Source organism: Watersipora subatra, chromosome 6 (genome assembly GCF_963576615.1).
Source record: "Watersipora subatra chromosome 6, tzWatSuba1.1, whole genome shotgun sequence".
Taxonomy (NCBI): Eukaryota; Metazoa; Bryozoa; class Gymnolaemata; order Cheilostomatida; family Watersiporidae; genus Watersipora; species Watersipora subatra.
In genome coordinates, this window is record NC_088713.1 from 16,355,373 (window position 1) to 16,375,959 (window position 20,587).

Genomic DNA, 20,587 nt, shown 5'->3' on the forward strand with positions numbered 1-20,587 from the left:
TGTTCCCTTGTCAGCTCCTTTCGTGAGGGGCCCCTGTCCCTCTGTTCAATGCTTGCGCATTGCCAGCAGTCCTCGCAGGTTTGCCTGCTCAATCCATCTGCATTCTCGTGGCGAGTCCCTGATTGGAGCTCCAGGATGTAGCGGAACTGTGCCTAGATTAATGCCTACTTGGTTTGAGGGTTCCCTCCTCCTGCGTAGCCACCGGAGCGACGCATGGTCTGTCCGTAGTAGAAACTCATGGGCGTACAGATTCGGCCGAAAGTGTTTGACCGGCTTCACTGCCACCAGTAGCTCCCGTCGAGTGACGCAGTAATTGCGTTCCAAGGGGGTGAGGGTATTGCTGTAGTAGGCGGTGACTCTAGCAGCTTTCCTGTACTTGAGACAGCACGGTCCCCACTCCACATCTGCTGGCATCCATGACCAGAATGTACCGCCTCCGAGGATCCGGATAGCCCAAGATCAGGGTGGTGCTGATGCTCTCTTCAGCGTATTGAAAGCGGCTTGTTCTTTCTCCGCCTATTTTCAGAGCTCTCTCTTCGCAGTCAGTCGGTGCAAGGGGTGTGCTATAGCGGCGAACTCCGGGATATATTGTCGGTAGTAGTCGACCGTCTTGAGGAATCCTTCGAGTTCCCTCACTCTGCGTGGACTCGGCCACTTTGCTGCTGCCTCCACCTTGTCGGGGTCTGTAGAGACGCTGTCCTGGCTTACTATGTGAACCAGGTAGCGGACCTGGGGTTGCAATAGCTTGCACTTAGAGGGCTTCAGCTTTAGTCTGGCCTTGTTGAGTCTCTGGAAGACCTCCTCCAGCCGATGTAGATGCATATCGACATCCGAGGCGATGATGATAATATCATCGAGATATAGCAGCAGCGTTCTCCAGTAGAGGCTGTGTAGAACGCATTCCATGTGTCTGCGGAAGGTGGCCGGAGCGGAAGTCAGTCCAAAAGGCAACACTTTCCATTTTTACAGTCTGGACTGTGTCGAGAAAGCTGACTTCTCCTGCGTATCTGCATCCAAGGGTACCTGCTAAAATTTGCTTACCAGGTCGAGCGTGCTGAAATAGCGACTGCCGGACCGGGCGTCCAGGTTGTCGTCAATCCTGGGTAGTGTGTAGGCATCCTGCTCCGTGACGACGTTGAGACGGCGGTAGTCAATGCAGAATTGCCCATTCCCGTCCTTCTTCCAGACTAACACCACAGGGGAGCTCCAAGCTCCTCCGACTGGCTCGATAAGTCCTCGTTTGAGCAGATCCAGGACCTGCTTCTCGGCCTCTTCCTCCTTCTCCGGTTCGAGTCTGTGAAAGTGTTGTCGGATTTGCCAAGTGCCCTCCTTAAGTGAAATAGAATGTTCCACCTCCGACGTCCTTCCCATTTCATCATCAGCCGTACAACACACGATGGCATACCGACGCAGCAAGGTTGTCAACCTTGACGTTTGTCCCTTACCTTCACAGTTCGGCTGGGCTGCCTGGAACAGTTCCTCAAGGTGAGCCAAAACTACATTGATTTTAGTCAGATCGGCGTCACACAGTAAGGGATCGTCCTCTCCGACTTGTGGGGTCTTTCCCGGGGGTTGTTCCTGTACGGCTCCTGGCAATCAGTCAAAGACCCGCTTATTGATCAGATTTGTGGTGCATACTGTGTCTAACACACACTTGATGGGCTGCCCTTCCACTCTTCCTGGGAGGAAATAGCTAGTGAAGTGAGGTCGGCTGAGGTAATCATTCATTGCCCCTACAGCATCAGCCAGCGTGGGCATATGTTTGGCCGACAGATTTCGCCGCAGGGCTGGGTTCCTTAGTGAGCTGCAGAAAGTCTCCATAGCCATACTATTTTGGTGTCAATTCAGCAGGTCCTCGTACGCAATGTGTACCAACCTCTGGACCTCCATAGCATGCTCCTGAAGTGTCGTCCTTTCCTTTCACCTAAGGGCGTTGAGCTGGTTTAGCACCTGCTTGGTGAATAGCCCGAATCTTGCCTGGAGGGCATTTAAAATGGCCTCCTGGTCGTTGGCCCGTCCGCAGTCCTCAGCCTTTTCGCCCAGTGCTGCCCTGAGGTGCAATAGGGTTGCTCTTTCCATCCACTGGTTGACGTCGGATACCTCTGTGAAGCAAGTAATGAAGTACTCCATATCTCCTTTTTCAGTGAACTGGGGAGTTCTAAAGCGTGGTGCTGGCTCCTGAGCTCTTGGCATCAGTAGTACCCGCTCTAGTGGCTTGACTAGTCGGTCGGGTCCCGGGTCAGCAATTCTTGTTCTCTTATCGGCCATGTCGGGCTTTCAGTAGGTTTCTGCTCTTTTCCCAGAGCATTGCCTTTACTGTGTCCGTGGCTGTCGGTTCGTTTTCGGATTTCTTCCTGTAGGAAGCTCTTCCGGTAGGAGCTCGCTGCCTCTTCAGACAAGTCCTGTCGGAACCTTTAGTAAGTTTCTGCTCCCGAAGCAGTACATCAACTGGGTCCAATACTGCAGGGCTTTCTGCAGCTCTCTCTGGGTTTCTTCCCATAAGAAGTTCTTTTAGTAGGAGCATGCTGCATCTTCAGGTAAGTCCTGTTGGATCATTTAGTAGGTTTCTGCTTCTGGAGCAGTGTATCTACTGGATCCGATACCTAAGGGCTTTCCACAGCTTTCTATGGGTTTCTTCCTGTTGTCTGGAAGTACTTCCAGTAGGAGCAGTGTCGCCGTTTTTCTGACAGCCCAGTTCATCCAGAATCCAGTAATCCTCCCAGTGTCCAGTGATCCTGATGCGAGTTCTGTGGTGGAGTTCTTGGGATCGTCAGCAATTTCACTGCTGCCACCAGTGTATAGGTTTTGCGCGACCTTCATTTTTCCTCCACTAGTACATGACTCTGTGCGTGAGTTTATACATATATTTCTGCTTAGTTCATAAGTTTTAGAAGAATAATCAAGTAACAGGCAATGAACAGGCCCAGAACAGCTCTGCTCTTCTACACAAATGTTCGAGCTTTTATAGCTAGTAAGCTCTGCCTCCATTCTACTTGGCTGGACCTGGCACGGCTCGGCTCAGTCTTGACTTGGCACGGCTCTGGTTTGGCTTAGCTGAACTCTGACCTCATTATTTTGCTTGACTGAGCACAGCCCGGCTCAGCTTAGCTCAGCCCTAAGCTCTGTTCTCAGTGGATAACATTCCACACCACACTAGCATATTCCAACAGTGTAGTTAGTTACATATATACATATATATACATGTATATATATATGTATATATATGTATACATATATACATATATGTATACATATATATATACATGTATATATATATATATATATATATATATATATATATATATATATATATATATATATATATATATATATATATATGTATACATATATGTATATATGTATATATATATATATACATACATATATATACATATGTATATATATACATATAAATATCAGTATATATATATATATATATAGTAACTAAAAGCAGGTGAAAAAACATATAAAAAGAGAACTCTACACTAAAAACTTGAAAGATAATTAGTGAAGTATGAAATATTTGAAAAATTATTACGAAGAACGTAAACTTTTAATCATTCCACTACTAATTTGTTTTGCATGATGCACTCATCAGACGCGGTTGTACTAAAATGAAAAGCTTTACCGAATTTGCCGAAAAGCTAGAAATGTGTTCTCTGTATTAATCATGTGATTTAGTGTAAAATCTAATCAAGAAGATAACTCCTAGCATGTCTGCAATTCGAAGTCAATTCATTTCTTTTATTCATTGTGCTTAAGTGTGGTTTGCATATTATGAAGTATTGTTTTAGTAAACATAGTTTGCAGCGTTTTGTTTTGTTTGTATATGGTTGTGCTTGGGCTAATATTTTCCATGTTATGTTGTATGTTGAGGTGCTGTCTTTCAACTTACAAATTTGCTTGCTCAGTTCTGTGTGGGGTTGTTTGTTTTTGTGTTAAATGAGGTTTTATGATTGCTGTATCTAGTTTTAAATTCTGTTGAGCAAAGTCCTATGTAGATTTTTATGTGGTTGTTTGTATGGTTGTTTACTGTTGCTTGGTATATCACATTTTTGGCTCTGCATTTTCTTTCCAAAGAGCAATTGTTCTTTTGTCTGCAGTTGCAACTTTTTTCGTTGTCTTCTTTTTGTTGTGTAGTGGTTTTAGTGAGGGTTTTGTTGCTCGCATCAATGATTGTTTTCATGTTTGGAATTACTGAGTAGCTCAGTTTCAAGCTTTGTCTTTTAAACATTGCTTAATGTGGGTGTTTCTTTGAAAAGCATGTCGTAACTATGCTGAAGAATTGTTGTCCGATATTGGTTGCAACATGGACGCTGAATGGAGGTTGTACCATGTAATTTTTTTTGTCTGTTAAGTTTTTTGGATGTGTTCATGTTACTGTCATTTTGTAGTTTGCTGTTGATTCCACTCTTGTGGAGTGCTACTTGGTATGGTTGCACTGTGCTGTTAAATTGTTGCTCATTTAATGAAAGTGCGTTTAATCGTTTGTTTATATTGTCGGGTAAGCTTTTCAAAATGGAAGGTGGATGGTTGCTTTGTTCGTGCACATATAGTATTGTGGTACCTGGCTTTTGGAAAGGCTTGAAGCTACCATCTTGTAGATTTAAAGTTACATCAAGAAAGTTTACTGATCGTTTGTTTGCCTCAATAGTAATTTTTAAGTTGTTCTTATTAAATATGTTGCATATTAGTTTTTTTGTTCTCTCTATAGCTTGTGGAGTACCCTTGCAAACCGCAAATCCGTCATCTCTGTATTGTCCAATACTACAAGTCAATTCCTTGGGTATTTGAGTCAGTAAGTTAGACCCTACTAATTCACAAGTGTCTGCTTTGTCATAGTTACCCATAGTCCTGTCAAACAATTTATTAGAGTCCTTCTTTGACCAAGCCGTGTCGTTGTGAAATACAAGCAATTTCTTTGCATGTAGTTATTGTTTTTTCGTCTTCTGTGATTTATGTTATGTTGCTTGCAAAGGCTCAAGTTTTTTTAACAGTGCCTCTGTTGTTGAAGGGTAAAATCACAACCGTCAAAAGTAATAAATGCTTGCTGTGGTTTTTCTTTTATTTCTCTAAACCAATTCAGTACATCACCCATACCTTTTGTTATCTACTTACTTTTTGTTATCACCGCTGAACTGATTGATATTAGCGTTTAAAGAACTTTTAAGTGGAGCAAAGATTTTATATGTCACCAGAATGCAAACTTTTTGCGTGAGAGAGAAACTTTTAGCTAGTTTAACACATCTGTGCTAAGTACAGAGTATAGCCATGGAATAGTTCTGCAGTGACATTTTGATTACTCAAACTAATAATTAGCTGTTAACATACCAATTCAAAAATAAATTAATGTACAACAAGTCTATCACTAAGTAAAGCCAAACCGTCTGCAGAAGTTTGGTTTGCTACCAACAGTTTTGTACTACTATACAGTCATGCTGAAGAAACTGTTAAAAGAAGTAAAAAATTATTATGAATTATTATGCAATATGAAAGTTGAAAATCTCACAACCACTTTTATTAAATAATTTTAATAGCCCTTGAAGTTAGTAAATTAACTTGGAATTAAATAGCAAAATGTAGATGTATTCACACGATTCATCCACATAGTTTGCCACATACATGTAGTTCATATAAACAAGTTTCTAACAGACTAAAACTGTTCTAATGCATTGCACAAGAATTATTTTAAAACTAACCTGAATGGAAGTATTGTCAGCTCACAAGACCTCATTTTCAGCTTCTCTAGTGACACCAGTGTGCCAATGCCAGAAAAAATCTCCAAGTTCAGTTTACTGCCACTGACGTCCAAATCTTTCAGAGTGGTCAGTGAAGCAAATCTGTAGTAAACATGAAAACAAAATTGACACTGCAGCTTGTACTGGAAGGCTAGAATCTAAAAATGCTACAACTTTTTTATTTGAATGATCGTTTCAGCTTCGGTCTTTTTCCTTTTCAGTTTCTGCCAGCATTATCTTCATCATTTGTATGTCTCCATCATTTGCGTGTGTTTATATTTGTCTTTTGACAGATTATTACAGTATATTCGTGCATCCTACAAATTTGCAAAATATTGTTTGATAACTGTATGACTTTATCTGACCGGTGCTTCCAATTAATTCAATTTCAAAGTTCAATTTTTATGTCGAATGAAAATAAATTTTGCTGCAAACTACCAAACATGTGAATTAATGTTAGATAATTTATCTAACACTATTATACATTTATAAAATCTAAAATGCAATCAAATTTATTATATCGAAGAATAATATTCCCTGCTAAAACTGTAACATACAATAAGATCCTGATAAGCTATCTGCAAACAGAAGATGTTAGCTTGTAGAAAAATTTGTTTCTCAACTTTCCACAGCAAATTTATTTAAGTCTCTATGACAAGTTGGAGATAAAACATTGCTGTATTCTGACAGCAATCTCATATCCAAATTGTGCCTTTAAGTAGCTCACTATAATTTGGGTGCATTGCATTTTTTGTTACCAATAGTCACTGGACAAAAAGGTCTTTCTATATTGCTGAAGACTTGTAGCAATGTTCTTTAAAACATGTAAAGACATTAAAAATAATTTATACAATGTTCAAACAATAATGCTATGCGAAAATATTAGATAATTTCTATCTAAAAAATCAAGTATTCAGTTTAAGTGATTCGAGTTTGCTTTACCAACTAAAAATAATTTGAAATGTTACACTAGTATACATTCTACTTTATAGAGACAAAACTAACTAATTTTACATTGGTGTGATCACATCCCATAAAATACTTTGTACAAAAGAGACTACAGTCGCTGAAAATGACCGCAAGAGTAGTAATCACTAAAGTATAATTGTAAGACAAACATAAAAACAGGAAAATACTACTAAATCTGTACAAATAGAATTAGATGCTTGAATTAAACAAAATAACATCGTGTCTAGCTAACCACTTGGCTGCAGTGCATTATAAAGCAGTTTATGATTTACTAGCAATAAAGTATTATTGTTGAAGTCACCAGTGATTTCTGAAATACCAAAAAAAAAAGAAAAAATATATGAGTACAAAATCATTTTAAAAAATGTAGAACATTGGAAGCTAATCGAAAATTAACTAAAATTGATGGAAAATTCCTTCATCTGATAGCTTCAAACGCCTATTCGCTACAGAAGCAATTGCTATAGATATAGGTTAAAATAGAATTAGATGCTTGAATAAAATAAAATCATCTCTAGCTAGCCGCTTGGCGGCAGTTGATACTAGTTTTACAAAGCGGTTGATATTTTACTAGCAATATAGTAGTTTTATTACTGGAGTCACCAGTCATAAAATGCTTAACATACAGTTCCAGAAGGCAAGAGCTATAATTAAAATTTAATTTGATATAACGTATATTTAGTATTTTAACTTTGTTCATTGAATATGTATCTAAGCAATTATGATGAGATGGAATTTGGGTCTTCGAGTAATACGGGAATGCTATGCCAAAAACTGAACCAATGAAGTAACAAAAATATATATTAATTGCCAATTTGCCCATAAGCACAGAAACAGAAGAGTAGATTATGCAAAAAGAGAAATGCCAAAACAGCAAGAACCACAGAGGTACTTTATGCAAGGGATGAAGTCATAACAAAAAAGGTGTTAAGTAATTTAATCTAACTTTGTCAAAAGTAGATTCACTAGTAGCTGGCATTATTTGTAATGTTTTTTTGGTCATGTTATTACCTTTCAAATGACATTAATATTTACGACTTTGTTGGTAATATTACCACTAACTTGTTTATGGTGAGAAAAATATTTAATTGAGGTGTTGGTAGGTAGATGTTTAATATAATCGTCTAAAAATAGGTTTTTCAATATATGACATAAAACTGTAAGATTTTTAAACACAATTGTGAGAAGATAGAAGAGGAGATTTGAAAAATTTCAAGTAGATCTTTTTGAAAAAGCAAGAAAATTGACACATATATAAATTCACAAAATATAAATCTAAAACCTATTACTGTAACTCAGATAAACTAAGGTTGGCTATTATAGGCGTGCAAGGTTAAACATTTTTAATACTTTTCATGATCATGTTGGTGAAGTATTATATAAGTGATTTAATGCTTTAACTGCCATCCATGTAAAAATTTAGCATCCACCTACTGCCAGCTATTTTACTGAAAATTTCCGATTTTCTTTCAAGATTAGTATACAATTTATTCTTGTTTTAAAATATATTTGGAAAACTTTATTATGTATCTTATTTTGCCAACATGACACCAAACATTGATATGCAAAAAAGTTGACATATCTATTGTACATTATGTTTGATGCATTGCTCAAGCTATGTGAAGCTACAATTGCCACGAAGTGAAAACAATCTTATACAATGTTCGTGACTCTTGCAAAACTATTACATTCACCACCACCATCAGATCCAGAGCTGCCACTTTCTTATCTGTGTAATCACTAAAATCTGATTTTGAGTTGGCTATAATGTCCTCAACATGGGTAGCTTTTCGTGTTTCAACACGGGAGGTAATTGTGAAACCAATAATTGCACTAAATAGTTTGAACATCAGAAACTAAATTTTTTTGTTCTTGAGTTGGAAGTTCCAAAAGAAAGGATTAAAATACTGTCGCGAATTTAGGCTAATTTTAATGATAAATTTTCGGGCAACGCAGTCAATAACATAATATTCCAAAATACTATTGGTTATGTTGCCAACAAATAATGAAATAAAGTTACTACGTAATCGCTGGGAATTTGCAAAAAAACGCGTACCACAGTCGACTATAGATTTCGCATAAACACGCAGTTGGCATTGAAAAGGTTAAGATGACTGAATTACTGTCTCAAACTGATGTTTCAGCATACAAGCATTGCTGTAATTTCCAAAAAACACTATTTCACTATCTTCCAAATAAAATGACACTGCCACCATCTGCTTGAGAATAGGTTTTTCCGTTCATTTAAAGGCTTTACTAAAAAGAAAAAGTTGCCCCTTCTTAGCTACTCAATGTGAAATTCGAATCGTAATATATTATATTTGTGGCTGCTGTAATAAACTGAATATACCTTGATTGCGGCTTGGACCAAATTACCAAAAACCATCTGAATACCTCAACATAAAGGAATGCAATTATTTTTTACCACAGTCAGTTGATAACAGTGCAAAGAAATGAACTCGATATAATTTTCAAATATGATATCTATGCAAGCAAGTAAATACCACATTGTTTCCAACCATGAGAACAAAGCTTTAGAACTTTCGAAAACCTAATTTACATGATAAAGTAAATTGTGTTTTTTAACTTTTTCAAGCAAAATTAGTTTGTCACAGCTTTGCTACACAACATAATAATTTTTTTTCGGTTTTTTAAAATATCACATCGCTTTGCAGACTATTAAAAAATTTATTTAATCCCTGTTTAATCACGATTTATTTATCCACAACTACCTTCTGGTTTTAACACAACTTTTAAGCTTTCAAAAACTATCCTTATTAAGAGTCTTTAATTATTAACAACTTGCCTTAGTAATTTAATCGGCTATCCTAATTACAAAAACCGACTCAAAAGTTTTTCAGAGAGTAACTATAGAAAAAGTATTACTATTTAAACCGTTTAAACTAATAACAAAAACAGGGATCATTGACTGACATACAACTAAAGGTGTTAACGGTTCTTTAACGATGTGGTTGCGTCAAAAAGTACGATTTAATGAAATTAAAACCAATAAAAAGTTAAAAAACCAGCTACAATTTGATGTCATTTTTGTATTTTTAGACTAAACCTGATCAGAGATATATGCGTTTAAATGAGGCCATCTTTTAAAAGCTCAGTTTCCGGCAAGTGCTTTATTCATGACGTAACGAGTGATACATATGAAAAGAGTCCACAAACAATAAATATAAGACCGCTTCGATTAGCCAATCATTAACACAATTTTTTTAGATATATCACAATAAATGTTATCACTTGTGAAACGCGTTGTCGGTGATCTCAAAGTTAGAATTTTACTCTATTATAAGATCGCGTCGACATCGATATTCACTAAATTAATCAACATCGTTACTTTAATGAATTACTCGATCGACACGTTTGATTGACAAACAACATAATTGTAAAAATGCTTCCAGTTCCTGCGAAGGTGAGTCCGATTTTTTTGAGCATCAGGTGGTTAAAGTTTGGGACAGACAGCGTATAGTTAGAGCTGGCAGGCGTCAGCATCGTTATGGTACAGAGGAAGATAAGATAATGGCGGTAAATTTATCTTTTATTGTGAATCTCCCTTTATAGATATACTGATGTATTTACATTCAAATTATATTTCTCTGTTTGAGGCTATAATGTAAACTCCTGTGCGCGCGTGTGAGATATGAATTCACAATGAGTTGTTGACGGCTTCTTTTTAATCCATAGCATCTAACAATACAATGGCTTAGATTGATGAATATACTAAAGGTCATAGTTTTAGTACTCATCAATACATTTACTAATTAATAGAATTATAACTTTTTGCTATCACCAATCATCGTTTTATAATTTTTTATCCGTTCACCTAGCTATAATTGCTTCAAATTTTCTTTCGAAGCTTTAGCTAGTAAATTATAAATATGATTAGACTTTAGATGTTCACTTTTCACTTCTGGAAAGTGAGGAAAAGCGATTGATCAATGCACATCTTTAACTTCCAGAACCAAAGCTTCGAGTTATTGGTTTGGCGTATTTATGCTTTTATTAAACATGTTAGAATGACGTATCTATAAATAAAATATATCTATTGCACTTGTTTTCTTTATTACAGGATGTCTATGTGATCCCACCAGCAAAGGGGCTTTGTCAGTATAAAAACTGACATAAATGAGAAAGAGAGACTTGAATGTGTGCTGCATAAACCATGATTTTTGTTTGAGTTTACTGCAGTAGATGAATTTGTCCTATTATAAGAGCAGAAACTATGCAAGTGGCCACGGCTTGGATGGAAATTTTTAAGAATATCTTTATGCCAAGATGAAAATTGATTGCTGGTAAAAATTTTATAATAAATTAATATTGTTGAAGATGATGCAAAACATGTTTTGTAGAACAACAAAGACATCATAGCCCCGTTGACACCTGTGCTAAAATTTTGTCTGGTAGATGGATTTATGAAGTGTAATCAGAGTTGCATACCCGGCAATTTTGCAAAGATTGACCATTTGTTTAGTAATTGAATTAACTAATCAAATGTGACCAGTGAACTTTTTTCTACAAAATAATGACTCGATGACGTTGACTATACGATGTACATGACTTTTAGGGATGCAGCTGGTTTCGCCACATTTTTTTTTAAAGACACAGCTTGCTTATTTTTATGGAGCTTTGGTGCCCCGTGTTCCATTTTCTCAACTTGAGTTGTTGAACATGTTGAAGTTTTACAGTACATACATAGTTTAATTTCTGTTAGGTAAAGGGTGCCTGTCAGTGTGTCATTGTTAATATAACTAGATCTATGGTTATGCTACCGTAATACCAGTATATTGCACCTTATATTTACAAACAGGGAAAAAAGATGTTACCCGGTTTGCAGAAGCCAAGTTTGTCAAATCGGTCTATAACCCTTGCGTGGTTAACTCGAGTTTCTGGTAAAAGCAATAAGTTCGAGATTTACAGTACATACATAGTTTAATTTTTATTAGCTAGCAGGTGCTTGTCGGTGTACCAATGTTAAGATACTCAGATCTACGGTTATGCTACCGTAATACTAGTATATTGCATCCTTATTTTTACAAACTCGAGTTTGTAAATATGACTCGGTTCATCAACTTGGGTTGAAAACTCTGTGCACTCTAATCCGCCATATGATTTTCCTAGTAACTAGTTTTTGCTGTGGTAGCGACGGAACTGTGCAGATAAAAAACCTTGTTCTACTTACATGTAGTTTGATTCACATAATTACCGTAGACCGGTAGAATTGGTAGCTGGTACTAAGATGTTTACACAGCATTTAGATGAAGCTAATATGACAAGCTTTTAATTTCCCTTATTTGAGGCATTTGAGACAATGGTAATAATGTATCTGTAGCTGGATTAAAAATTTTATTCCAGCCAACATGAGCAAATACAAGATAAAATATATGCCAATAGAACCGCGTAGGACTAGACTTTTATCGAAATAGCCGATGTAAATATGAGAGATAGAGACCGGTTTTATCATGCGGTACATCATTTTGGGCAAGTTTGGGCATGTTTTTGGCATGAGCAATTTTACCGTGGTCAATTTTTTTGGATTTTATTCTTCAAATATCTTAACAATGAGATCGCCTAACACAACAAACTACATATCATTTGACCGACAAAAAAATTACTCTCTTTTTAAAAAAGACTCAAATTTGATGCTGCCACATCTTTAAACCGATATAAAAATTAGATAGCCGGAAATTCTGGTTTATATTAAAGTGACAGTTCTTAAACTTTATAACACCCATTTGCCAACTTTCATGGGTTTTATGAAATAATATTGTTTCAATTTTAACAAAGACTGACTGTAGTGGAAACTTTGAAAACCAATTTTTAGTAGCCATCAAAAACATGTGTGACTAATTTTTTAACCATTTCTCAGAGATGATTTGCTGACTTATATACAACTCGATTAAAATCAAATTTAACAGTCAAAGTTGACAGGGCAGTAAACTTAAAGAACGTTATGCGTTAAACGAGACACATAAAATTAAGGAACACTAGCAATTACCACCATCACTTTTTATTAATTTCAAAATGATTGCAATGCAAACGTACAGTCTATCATTCACAAATTTTAAAATTACAATAAAGATTACTTTGCATAAGTTGAGTCATATGAATGTTAACTATAGTAAGTTATGACGCTTTGGGTTCTTGTTTCCTCCTACCTGAGCAATGATTTGATCAGCTTGCAAGAACGCATGGCAAGTTTCTCGAGTGAATCCAAACTTTCAATGACAACAGAACTAGCAGAATCTATGGTACAGTTAGCAATGTCCAGCTCTTCAAGGTTGGACAGTGAAGCAATTCTGAAACAGAAGGTCCTGTACAATCCAATGGATTCAAATCCTACCGTTTATGATTACTGTTGCAAGATGACGCATATATTTCTATAATAATCTGAGTTTTACGTTTCCGTTCTAGATGTTAACAGTCTAACCATACATACTGTAGGTAATCACATAATGGAAGGCAAATATTACCTTATTTCGAGTAATACAGAATTGCAATGCCAAAAACTGAACCAATAACGTAACAAAAAATATGTATTAATTGCCAATAAGCACAGAAGCACAATGGTAGATTATGCAAAAAGAGAAACTTCAAAACAGCAAGAACCACAGAGTTACTTTATGCAAAGGAAGAAGTCATAACAAAAATATGTTGAGTAATTTAATCTAATTTTCTAAAAAGTATAATCATTTGTAATTTAGCACTATTTGTAATGTTTTTCTTTTGGTCATGTTATTACCTTTCTAATGGCAGTAGTATTTACGACTTTGTTGGTAATATTACCACTGACTTGTTTATGATGACAAAAAAATTTAGTCGAGCTGGTCGTAGGTAGATGTTTAATATAATCGTCTAAAAATAAGCTTTTCAAAATATGACATGAAACTGTAAGATTTTCAGACACAATGGTAAGGAGAGTTTCGATCCTTGGAGATTTGAAAATGTTTAAGTAGATCTTTTTGAAAAGCAGGAAAATTGACACATATAAATCTAAAACCATTTAGAGTAACTCGGATAAACTAATGTTGGCTATAGGCGTGCAAGGTTGGACGTGTTCATACTCTTTATGATAATCTGGGTGAAGTATTACTTAAGTGATTTAAAGCTTTAACTGCTATCTATGTACAAGTTTAGCATCGACCTACTGCCAGCCATTTTACTGAAAATTTCCGATTTTCCTTTAAGATTAGTATACAATTTCTTCTATTTTAAAATGTATTTGGAAAATTTTATTACATATTTTATTTTGCCAACATGGCACCAAACATTAATATGCAAAAAGGTTGACGTATCTAATGTACATTATGTTTGGTGCATTGCTCAAGCTATGTGAAGCTGCAATTGCCACAAAGTAAAAACAATCTTATACCATGTTTGGGACTCTTGAAAAACTATTAATTTCACAACCACCATCAGATTCAGTGCTGCCACTTTCTTATCTGTGTAATCATTAAAATCTGATTTTGAGTTGGCTATAATGTCCTCAACATGGGTAGCTTTTTGTGTTTCAACTGGGGAGGTAATTTTGAAACCAATAATTGCACTAAATAGTTTGAACATCAGAAACTAAATTTTTTTGTTCTTGATCTGGAAATTCCGAAAGAAAGGGTTAAAATTGTGTCGCGAGTTTAACCCTTTCACCCCTGATGCCAACTATTTCGGGAGAAGTTGTTCACACTTGGGCCTGAAGCCAACACTTTCGGGACACTTTCTGAGTAACTTTATTGATACTCCTTTTGTGTTTATCGTTTTTTTATAGCTTTATTTTGAAAGATAACAGTCTGATGATTGTTTTGATACCAGAAATGTGGTTGGATAAGAGCATTTTACTAGGCAAATCCCGTGATAGATTTCAAACTTCAACTCTGGAGGTCGCCATATTGAATGATTTTGCCGAAAGACGAAGGCTAAATCTTACAATCTAAAGTAATAATTAGTTCAGGTGAAGAATTTAGCAGTGACAGCGATCTACAACAACAACATGACCATTTATTAGCAGCACAAGGTAGGTTTCAATTGCACTACGTCAGAATTACTAAATTGTTATAACTTAAATTCTTCAAAGAAAAAAATTTTAGTTGACAAATCTTTTCACAATTTTAGTTGATAATAACGATAAATTATATTAGTTTTGTACTCCAGTTGTTTGCATCTCGTGTTTATTATCATAGCTGCAATAAATGTTGTCCTTATAGAATGTAAATATGATATATAGACCTTATATACCAATTGATTGAACAATGGAACGGAAACTGCATTATGCCATAATGTTGCGTATAGGCTCATAACTTCAGTTCTATTGGTTAGAACTTCAAGTTTTTTTTTGCAACTTGATGATAACACATTTTCTTGTCATCCTAATATGTTACTGAAGTGTTATCAACCAACAAGCTGACTGGTAGTAGCACCCAAACTTTGACTTTTCGATTTCCAAAAAAAGTATCGATTTGAATCTTATCAATAACATCCTACATAGATTAACCTAATGTGTATATATTAATATCAAAGTGTAGCTAAAAATGTTACCAACAAGTTACAAAAAACTATTTTCATTTATCTTGAACGCAGCTTCATTTATGCTAAATCTAACACACCTCACTTTATTAAATATTGAGTGTGAAAAATTAATTAGGCCAAGGGGGGCACTCAACTGGAAAATAATTAGGGCTGAAAGGGGTTAAGCTAAATTTAATGATAAATATTTGGGCAACACTGTCAATAATATAAAATTCCTAAATATTATTGGTTATGTTGCCAACAAATAATGAAATTAACTTACTACTTAATTGCTAGGAAATTTGCAAAAAAGCGCGTACGGTAGTCGACCATAGATTTTGCATAAACACGCAATTGGCGTTGAAAATGTTAAGATGACTGAATTACTGTCTCAAACTGATGTTTCAGCATACAAGCATTGTTGTAATTTCCAAAAAAACTCTATTGTACTATCTTCCAAATTAAATGACACTGCAACCGTCTGTTTGAGAATAGGTTTTTTCCGTTCATTTAAAGGCTTTACTAAAACCAAAAGAAATATTGCCCCTTCCTAGCTACTCAATGTGAAATTAGAATCATATTATATTATATTTTTGGCTGCTGGAATAAACTGAATTTACTCTGATTGCGGACCAAGTTACCAAAAACCATCTGAATACCTCAAAATAAAGGATTGCAATTATTTTTTACCACAGTCGGTTGACAAAAGTGTGAAAAAATGAATTCGATATAATTTTAAAATATGATATCTATGCAAGCAAGCAAATACCACATTATTTCTAACCATGAGAACAAAGCTTTAGAACTTTCAAAAACCTAATTTATATGAAAAAGTAAATTGTGTTTTCTTAACTTTTTTGAACAAAATTAGTTTGTCACAGCTTTGCAACACAATAGATTAATTTTTTTTTTTTTGGTTTTTGAAAACATCACATCGTTTTCCAGACTATTAAAAAGATTATTTAATACCTGTTTAATCACTATTTATTTATCCACAAGTACCTTCTGGTTCTAACACAACTTGAAACTTTCAAAAACCATCCTTATTAAGAGACTTCAAGGTATTTAATTATTAATAACTTGCCTTACTAACTTAATCGGCTATCCTAATTACAAAAACCGACTCAAAAGTTTTTCAGAGAATAACTATAGAAAAAGTATTACTATTTAAACAGTTTAAACTAATTAAAAAAACAGGGATCAGCGACTGACATACAACTAAAGGTGTTGATGGTTCTTTAGCGATTTGGTTGCGTCAAAAAAGTCGGTTTAATGAAATTAAGACTAATAAAAAGTTAAAACACCAGCTACAATTTGATGTCATTTTTGTATTTTTAGACTAAACCTGATCAGAGATATATGCGTTTAAATGAGGCCATCTTTTAAAAAGCTCACATTCCGGCAAGTGCTTCATTTGTGACGTAACAAGTGATACATATGAAAAGAGTCCACAAGCAATAAATATAAGACTGCTTCGATTAGCCAATCATTAACACAAAATTTTTAGATATATCATAATAAATGGTATCACTTGTGAAACGCGTTGTCGGTGATCTCAAAGTTAGAATTTTACTCTATTATAAGATCGTGTCGACATCGATATTTACTAAATTAATCAACATCGTTACTTTAATGAATTACTCGATCGACACGTTTGATTGACAAACAACATAATTGTAAAAATGCTTCCAGTTCCTGCAAAGGTGAGTCCGAGTTTTTGAGCATCAGGTGGTTAAAGTTTGGGACAGACAGCGTATAGTTAGAGCTGGCAGGCGTCAGCATCGTTATGGTACAGAGGAAGATAAGATAATAGAGGTGAATTTATCTTTTATTTTGAATCTCCCATTATAGATATACTGATGTGTTTACATTCAAATTATATTTCTCTGTTTGAGGCTATAATGTAAACTCTTGTGCGCGCGTGTGAGATACGAATTCACAATGAGTTGTTGACGGCTTCTTTTTAATCCATAGCATCTAACAATACAATGGCTTAGACTGATGAATATACTAAAGGTAATATTTTAGTACTCATCAATACATTTACTAATAAATAGAATTATAACTTATTGCTATCACCAATCATCGTTTTATAATTTTTTATCCATTCACCTAGCTCTAATTGCTTCAAATTTTCTTTCGAAGCTTTAGCTAGTAAATTAGAAATATGATTAGACTTTAGATGTTTACTTCTCACTTGTAGAAAGTGAGGAAAAGCGATTGATCAATGCACATCTTTAACTTCCAGAACCAAAGCTTTGAATTATTGGTTTGGCGTATTCATGCTTTTGTTAAACATTTATTTTTAAAATTGAACTCGCAATATATCTAGCTCCCAATTTAAAAGCTTTCAGTAGATACACGTTAGAATGACGTATCTATGAATAACATATGTTTATTGCACTTGTTTTATTTGTTACAAGATGTCTATGTGATCTCACCAGCAAAGATGCTTTGTCAGTATAGAAACTGCCATAAATGAGAAAGAGAGACTTGAATGTGTGCTGCATAAACAATGATTTTTTGTTTGAGTTTTCTGCAGTAGATGAATTTGTCCTATTATAAGAGCAGAAACTATGCAAGTGGCCACGGCTTGGATGGAAATTTTTAAGAATATCTTTATGCCAAGATGAAAATTGTTTGCTGGTAAAAATCGAATCATAAATTAATATTGTTGAAGATGATGCAAAACATGTTTTGTAGAACAACAAAGACATCATAGCCCCGTTGACACCTGTGCTAAAATTTTGTCTGATAGATGGATTTATGAAGTGTAATCAGAGTTGTATCCCAGGTACTTTTGCACAGCTCGACCATTTGTTTAGTACTTGAATTAACTAACCAAATGTGACCAGTGAATTTTTTTCTACATATTGATACCAATAATGACTCGATAACGTTGACTATAAAATGTACATGACTTTTAGAGATGGAGCTGGTTTTGCCACATTCTTTTTAAAGACGCAGCTTGCTTACTTTTATGGAGCCTTGGTGCCCCCTGTTCCAGGTTCTCAACTCGAGTTGTTGAACATGTTCAAGTTTCACAGTACATACATAGTTTAATTTCCGTTAGGTAATGAGTGCCGGTCAGTGTGTCATTGTTAATATAACTAGATCTATGGTTATGTTACCGTAATACCAGTATATTGCACCTTATATTTACAAACAGGGAAAAAAGATGTTACCCGGTTAGCAGAAGCCAAGTTTTTCAAATCAGTTTATAACCCGTGCGTGGTAAACTCGAGTTCCTGGTAAAAGCAATAAGTTCGAGATTTACAGTAAATAAATAGTTTAATTTTTATTAGCTAGCAAGTGCATGTAAGTGTACCAATGTTAATATACCTAGATCTGCGGTTATGCTACTGTAATACCAGTATATTGCACCTTATTTTTACAAACTCAAGTTTGTAAATATGACTCGGTTCATCAACTTGCAAACTCTGTGCACTCTAATCCGCCATATATTTTACCTAGTAACTAGTTTTTGCTGTGGTAGCGACGGAACTGTGCCGATAATTAACCTTGTTCCACTTAACTTGATTTACATAACTACTGTAGACTAGTAGAATTGGTAGTCGGTAATAAAATGTTTACACAGCATTTAGATGAAGCTAATATGACAAGTTTATATTTTCTCTTACTTGAGGCATTTGAGACATTCATAATAATGTATCTGTAGCTGGATTAAAAATGTTATTCTAGCCAACTTGAGCAAATACAAGATAAAATATATGCCAATAGAACCGCGTAGGACGAGACTTTTATCGCAATAGCCGATGTAAATATGAGAGATAGAGACCGGTTTTATCATGCGGTACATCATTTTGGGCAAGTTTGGGCATGTTTTTGGCATGAGCAATTTTACCGTGGTCAATTTTTATCGAATTTATTTGTCAAATATATTGACAATGAGATCACCTAACACAACAAACCACATATCATTTGACCGACAATAAAATTACTTTTTTTCAAAATCAACTCAAATTTGACGCTACCACATTTTTAAACCGATATAAAAGTTAGATAGCCCGAAATTCTGGTTTATATTAAAGTGACAGATTTTAAACTTTATAACAACCATTTGCCAACTTTCATGGGTTTTATGAAATAATATTGTTTCAATTTTAACAAAGACTGACTGTAGTAAAAATTTTGAAAATAAATCTTTTAGTAGCTATCATACATCAAGCCATCAATACAAACTAGTCACAAATGTGACTAGTTTTTTGGCCATATCTCAGAGATGATTTGCTGAGTTTTACACAACTTGATTAAAATCAAATTTAACAATCAAAGTTGAGAGGGCAGTAAACTTAAAGGGCCTTATGCGTTAAACTAGACACATAAAATTAAGGAATACTAGCGATTACTACCATCACCTTTTATTAATTTTCAAAAGCTAAATTTTCAATGACAACAGGACCAGTAAAATCCATTTCGCTGCAAAAAAAGTCCAACCTCTTAAGCTTGGGCAGTGAAGCAATTCTGTAACAGAAAGTCTCAAACAAATCAGCGGTGTCTAAGGTTGTTTTTAAAGTTAATAATTACATGTTGAAAAAAGATAATTCTATGGGAACATATCCTGCAAGTTAGTTCGGCAGGTCAAAAGTTTAACCGTACATTCGATGGGTGATAAACCTTTGGAAGGCAATAATCACTTTGTATCAAGCATCATAAAATTACACTGATAAAAACTGAATGAATGACGTAACAAAAACATTTTTTTACAGTTGTAAAGTACTAGAGACACGGTAGCATAAATGCAGATTTTGCAGATAAACAGTAGCATAAATGCAGATTTTGCAGAAAGCAGACGCGGGGACAAATAGATGGAAAGAAGTTTAATTTAATTGAAAACTAAGTTTTAACCAATCAAAATTTAGTAATTATAACTACATATTTATACTATAAATACTAAAAATATAACTAAAGCTGTAACTATAATTAATTAACTATGCTTAAAAAAATTTTCCTCTAATAACTAACAAATGAAGACAAACTGTAAACTGTGTAAAACAAAAACCTGAATTTGTTTTAAATTAAAGTGTAGCTGCCCATCAATACTTGATATGTGAAAGTAAAGGTTGGCAAACACAAGTTGATTGCAACTTTCTAAAAGTACAAAACTATTATAAAACCAAAAATTATGAATTTTATATCAAATTACTCAATTCAGCCTCATTAAAGATATAAATAAATTATTTACCGTTGTACAAGCATTCAGAGTTTTTATTAAAAATTTTAGTTTTGCTGACTGTAAAAATGATAAAAAGAGTTCCGTCGATTTAAAATTTACTTTAAAAAAAAAATTCATATTTTTTCATTACCACAAACATTTTGCTGCTCTGTTTTATTATTTTGATGTGTATGAA

The 20,587-nt window shown here is 34.8% G+C and overlaps 2 protein-coding genes across 2 annotated transcripts in view; both read right to left on the bottom strand.

The window, feature by feature from the left end:
• The window catches only part of LOC137398753 (putative adenylate cyclase regulatory protein), a 149,522-nt gene that overhangs the window by 98,841 nt on the left and 30,094 nt on the right, over positions 1 to 20,587 (bottom strand). The window contains exon 8 of the mRNA XM_068084938.1: positions 12,875 to 13,015. Coding sequence (XP_067941039.1) covers positions 12,875 to 13,015 — 141 coding nt within the window. The remainder of the gene's footprint in view (positions 1 to 12,874; positions 13,016 to 20,587) is intronic.
• The window catches only part of LOC137398754 (uncharacterized), a 98,024-nt gene continuing 85,769 nt past the window's right edge, over positions 8,333 to 20,587 (bottom strand). The window contains exons 22-23 of the mRNA XM_068084939.1: positions 12,875 to 13,015; positions 8,333 to 8,540 (exon numbers count right to left, since the gene is read on the bottom strand). Of these exons, the coding sequence (XP_067941040.1) occupies positions 8,333 to 8,540; positions 12,875 to 13,015 (349 nt within the window). The remainder of the gene's footprint in view (positions 8,541 to 12,874; positions 13,016 to 20,587) is intronic.